The sequence below is a fragment of the Montipora foliosa genome, chromosome 7 (genome assembly GCF_036669935.1).
Source record: "Montipora foliosa isolate CH-2021 chromosome 7, ASM3666993v2, whole genome shotgun sequence".
NCBI lineage: Eukaryota > Metazoa > Cnidaria > Anthozoa > Scleractinia > Acroporidae > Montipora > Montipora foliosa.
This window is the reverse complement of record NC_090875.1, coordinates 12,061,744-12,066,743: the sequence shown is the minus strand read 5'-3', so window position 1 is coordinate 12,066,743 and position 5,000 is coordinate 12,061,744. Positions and strand designations below refer to the sequence as shown.

At 39.0% G+C, this 5,000-nt stretch overlaps 3 protein-coding genes across 4 annotated transcripts in view; 1 reads left to right on the top strand and 2 right to left on the bottom strand.

The window, feature by feature from the left end:
* Nucleotides 1–2,772, top strand: part of LOC138010503 (uncharacterized) — a 6,709-nt gene extending 3,937 nt beyond the window's left edge. Inside the window, exons 1-3 of one of the 2 annotated variants that reach the window (XM_068857485.1) lie at nucleotides 1–859; nucleotides 1,152–1,298; nucleotides 1,437–2,772. The exon at nucleotides 1–859 is cut by the window's left edge and continues 3,937 nt beyond it. In XM_068857485.1, the coding sequence (XP_068713586.1) occupies nucleotides 844–859; nucleotides 1,152–1,298; nucleotides 1,437–2,767 (1,494 nt within the window). In that variant the 5' untranslated portion in view covers nucleotides 1–843 and the 3' untranslated portion in view covers nucleotides 2,768–2,772. The other variant, XM_068857484.1, reaches the window with a different exon arrangement.
* A 657-nt stretch (nucleotides 2,773–3,429) lies between these two features.
* LOC138010504 (uncharacterized) lies at nucleotides 3,430–4,590 on the bottom strand. Its single transcript, XM_068857486.1, has one exon. It carries the CDS (start codon nucleotides 4,588–4,590, stop codon nucleotides 3,430–3,432), a length of 1,161 nt encoding a protein of 386 aa, XP_068713587.1.
* Nucleotides 4,591–4,803: 213 nt separating this feature from the next.
* LOC138010505 (THAP domain-containing protein 2-like) overlaps nucleotides 4,804–5,000 on the bottom strand; it is a 1,385-nt gene continuing 1,188 nt past the window's right edge. Inside the window, exon 3 of the mRNA XM_068857487.1 lies at nucleotides 4,804–4,971. Within this exon, the coding sequence (XP_068713588.1) occupies nucleotides 4,804–4,971 (168 nt within the window). The remainder of the gene's footprint in view (nucleotides 4,972–5,000) is intronic.

The following is a 5,000-nucleotide window of genomic DNA, read 5'->3' as shown; positions in this document are numbered from 1 at the left end:
ATTATTTCCAGTCACGGAAATTGCAGATCACGCAGACGCATGTTGTGACATTTGGGTCGGTGAAGTTGCTTCCTTTGATTCAGTTCCTCTGCCTTGTTCTTCGTTGGAGCTGCCACAAGAAAGCGAGGAACAGCCAAGAATTGACGGAGATACTCCTTTCAGGATGTGATATCAAATTTGGCCGAGTCATTATCTGAGAATCCAGTGAGGTTAAATGTGCGAAGAAGGCACACGTGGTCTGATTTTAAGGAAGCAAGATTAAAGCAGCGAGTTAATCCTGGAAACCGAATAAAAATTGTGTATATTGGGGAGCCTGCAGTTGATGATGGAGGGCCAGGAAGACAATTTTTCTCAGGTATGACTGGTATTACTTCATACATAAATGTGGCCATAATTTTAGAATAACAAAAATTAATTTCTTTCATTATTTTCTTAGCTAGGGGTGACCAGCAAAAAGGGTGGGTGCACCGGCTACTCAGGCATAGAAAAAAGTTTTTTGCATGCAGGATTTTCTTTTAGTTATTTTTGTTTTTACCATTTGAGCATATACCCCTCAACAGGATAAGGTATCAATAGGCCCTTTGCAGCTAGAGGTCACGTGCTTGGATACCACCTAGCAACACGAAACTGGAGAGCAAGCGTTCCAGTTGAACAAAAGCCAGAAGGTCAAGCACGTGTGGTTTTGAAGAAAAGTTTTTAGACATAAGAGCGCTTAATTTTAGTCCACTTCTACAGTTATTGTAAGTCATATTTCCAAACTTTAGTCTAGGCTTGTTTTTAGCAAAGTAAAACCGTTTTTCGCTTCCAGTTTGCCGTTCTAAACCAGCACCGGCGCTTGACAACATGGCGGCTTCGCAAGGTATGTACTCAAAAAATCTTCTTCTAGAATGATTTCCATGCCTTAGACTTACATAAAAACACCTGTTAAAGCAAGCCTTTGCCCTATTTTAAAATGTGAGTGCAATATAGACCATTTTAGAAGCGGGAAAACACCAATTTTTACCTATGATCGGCGTGACAAATTATACTTGTTTTTTTTTGTGTGTCTTCTGTGTCCACATATCTTTTATATCACAAAGAATATCATTTGCCATTAAACATTTGAGGTATTGTCGACTTATTGAATATGCCTTATATGTTATTATTTTTAGTGGAAGGAGATTCACAAGATATTTCTGCTTTTCCTGCTTTAACATTCGATGATGTTGTGCGATACTCCAAGGAGAAGTCTGGTTGCACTTCTACCTCAAAAGCTTACAAATTTATGGCAGAACCGGGCTATCTACACGATATCAAGGGTAAGTATCATGTTTTCGAATGTACGAGAATATAAAAGTAATAGTTCCAGCATCAGAGAATTAAGCTTTTATTAATGAACAAGACATTTTGAGGGTAAATCTTACACCTAATAGTTACAAATGTTGTATCTCTTGCAGTGAACTATACTGCAGGGACGGCCAAAGTGAATGCTAAATGCTTTAGATCTATGAAGAAGAGTGAGCCCCCTCACATCATGGAGGTATCTGCAAAGATAAGCGATGCTTCTCTGGCAGGAAAATGTTCCTGTGTTGCTGGAATAGGGGGATACTGTCATCATGTAATTGGTCTGCTGTACTACCTGGCACTTCTTAAGCAACTTGGTCATTGTTGTTTACCTGATGAACTTACCTGTACCAGTATGAAACAGCGATGGAGTGTTCCAAGGGGAAGGAAAATTGAGCAAAAGGAAATTCAAGATGTTTTGGTTAAAAAACCCCAGATGGGAGCACAGTACAGTAAATTCATCAAAAGCACTCTTTATTCCCCTGCTACTATGTATGGAACATGGACAAAAAATCATTTTAGCCATTACACACCCCAGCCTCTCATAGCAACCCTGGTTCCTAGTAAAGAACAGATGAAAAATGTACCATTTGTGCCATGTAGATATGGGAATGTGCCAAAAGGCTGTGTGTTATCATACCAGCAGAGGATGTCAACAGACTATGTTATAAATGATTTCACATGCACTGCTTTTCCAGAATTGCCACTGGACAATTCAGACGAAAGGTTTGAAAACAATTATTCAATCTGTTTGGATAATAAGCAACAAGCTGCATTTGAAGCACTTTCCGTCACCCGAGAGGCATCTCTTAAAGTTCAAGAACAGACCATAACTCAATCTTCAAGCAGCATTTGGTATCTTCTTCGAAAAAAAAGAATCACCGCCAGCAAATTTGGTTTGGTTGCCAAACGAGTGTCAAATTTTGGCTCTTTAGTAGGCCAGCTCAATCCCAGCAGATATGTCCAAACCAATGCCATGAAAAGGGGGATTGAACTTGAGGCACATGCTGCCATGGTTTATGCAAATTCAGCAAAGGGGGGACGTGTAAATCTTTTCCCTTCAGGTTTGGTTATAAATCCCAAGTGTGCATGGCTGGGCTGCAGTCCTGACCGTAAGGTTTATGACCTGGATGCAGTTAATAGTGGAAAAAATCCCTTTGGCCTACTAGAAGTAAAGGTTGTTAAGGAAGGCGAAACAACATTTGACAATGTCAGATACTTGGTCAAAGATCCTGTCACCAGTGCATATACTTTGAAGACAACAGACATTTATTATTATCAAGTTCAATGCCTACCTGGTCTCACTGGTCTGGAGTGGTGTGATTTCTTCAGTTATATCAATGACAATTTATATGTGTGTCAAAGAATAATGTTTGATCAGTTTTTTTTTCAGGAGGCCAAAGACAAAGTAGACAGTTTTTTCTTTCAATATTATTTGTGCTGATGAATATATTAATTTTGTCACATTCATGATCACTCGGGAAAACATGGGTGAAACGTTGGAGGCACAAGTAATGTCTTTAGACATGTATTAAATGCAGCATTTTGATTTTAACTGTATCCAATGTATTCTGATTCGTGCACCTGTCAATGTTAAGCCCCAGGAGGGAGAAAGGTGGACCCAGGACATTTAAGATTCTCACTTCTGGGATTAGAATTTCACAGAAGACAAATTTCCACGAGTGGGCGGTCCTGACAGGGAAAGGGGTATGTTTTTGGCATGGGAAGGGGTGTGTAGATACTAGCAACCATGCTCTGGTTAGGAAATTTGACATTGAAACAGACTAGAATGTCAAGTCCCCTGGGGTATGCCTTACCTCCCCCATGGATGAGCATTTATTTGTGTACTGTGAATGCTTAATATATTAGGAATACCGTTTATGCATTATAAATACCATATATAGCAAAGACCACTCTTAAATATTCATAATGTACCCATCAATAATTTTACCAAAGTTTGTTCCTAGTTAGAGTTATTTCAGTAACCCTATTCAAGTCTAGGATTTAATATTTCAAAGTCAAAAAGGGAATTACTTAGTGTCTATCACTACAGGTGTCTTCATGACCAATAACCCATTTTTTGTAATCATTCCACAGCTGTTCATTTTACTTGTTATTTTGAGATAATATTAGGGGACCCTGAAAATTTGTGAGCAAGCAAGCCACTGTGTACAGCTGGTTTACAGAACCTAATGTTGAAAGGGGTACATCAGTATCAAAAAAGTGGTACTCCTTGATCCGCCTTATCGCACGCTCCACGTGTATTCTAAGCCTGGCAATGGTCTTAGTTTTTTGTACATCTAGAGCAGTAAACTGGCCTTGACTTTTGAGGAATGGGGGAATATTCAGAGCTACACCTTTTGCCCTAAGAAGATCATCAATGTCAAAACCTTTGTCTGCCATCACTGAATCCCCCTGTTCTAGTAAATCTAGTATACCACTGCACCTTGTTATTTCTTTGTCTGAGATTCCACCTGTATATAGGCATGACACAAAAGAGATGGCACCATATGGTGTAATTCCAATTAAACCCTTGAGTGTTGTGCTACTTTTATACGAAGAATAGAACTGTGATTGGAGTAGCAGTGAAGTTGGGGTCTGCACAAAAATTTCTGTGCAGTCCAATATAACTCTTGTAGTTGGGTACATGGCCTTGAAACTCTCAGGCATGAATTTATTTACATCATCACGTGATGGCCAGATCATTTGGCTTCCAAGGAAAAAATATAGGAAGTTGCACCATGTTGTTATTTTCCTGCTTATTGAAGACATACAAATTTGGAAGCGATGAGCAAGATCTTTTTCAAAGAGCCCTAATTTCAGTCGAACAAGAAACATGAACAATTCATCAATTAATTGCATAGTTCTTGCTCCGGGCCTGCTTTCTCGTTCCCCAGAAGCATAGCAGTAGGTCATTGTTTCTGCTGCCGACCTGACAAATTCATAAAAGTCCTGAATGTGTTGATAGGTGGGGAAACCAGTGTAAAACTTTATGGAATCATTATCAGTGCTAAATCGTTCAAGGCCAAATTTGCTTAGGGCCAGTTGCTCTGCTGCCTGCTTTTGGACACTTTTGATGTCAATAGATGCTTGGGCTTGGACTGCCTCAACTTGCTTGATTGCAGCTGCTGTTTCATACTTAACTTTTACCAGTTCTTCCTTAGTGGCCAATAACTCAGCTTGTAGTGCTTTCATTTCATCCTGCATTGACTGTATACTAGTAGTTGGTTCATTTGATTGTATGTCAGTAGTTGGTTGATGCTCCATGTCTTCATTAACACTTTCATCTGTTTGGGTATCTCTAAAATCAGCAAGAATACATGCAGTAGAATTATATAATTTGTTATAAATGAAGAAATGTAAACAATGTAAAAACTGTGCACTGACTATGTCCTCACAATCAATTTTATTATTCTGTCTTGGAATAATGATGACAACAAACTGGAAGAAATCTTCAAATTTTAGTGAAGAACTAGTCCTTTACCTTCCTGTATGTCGAATAATTTTTCTTCTTTCCTTAATTGGTGTAGACCAATCAAAAATCGAAGGGATGGCTCCTCTCTTTAGTGAACGACTTCCACTTTTACTAGGTTGAAGGTAGTCTTCTTCTCTGAAGTGTCTGGAGCAAACCCTGGTACTGGCAGAGATCTAAATCAATCAAACAATATCGGTGATTA

Bases quoted from the DNA above. Each gene is read 5' to 3' on its own strand.
- LOC138010504 (XM_068857486.1), bottom strand. From the start codon at position 4,590: ATGGAGCATCAACCAACTACTGACATACAATCAAATGAACCAACTACT.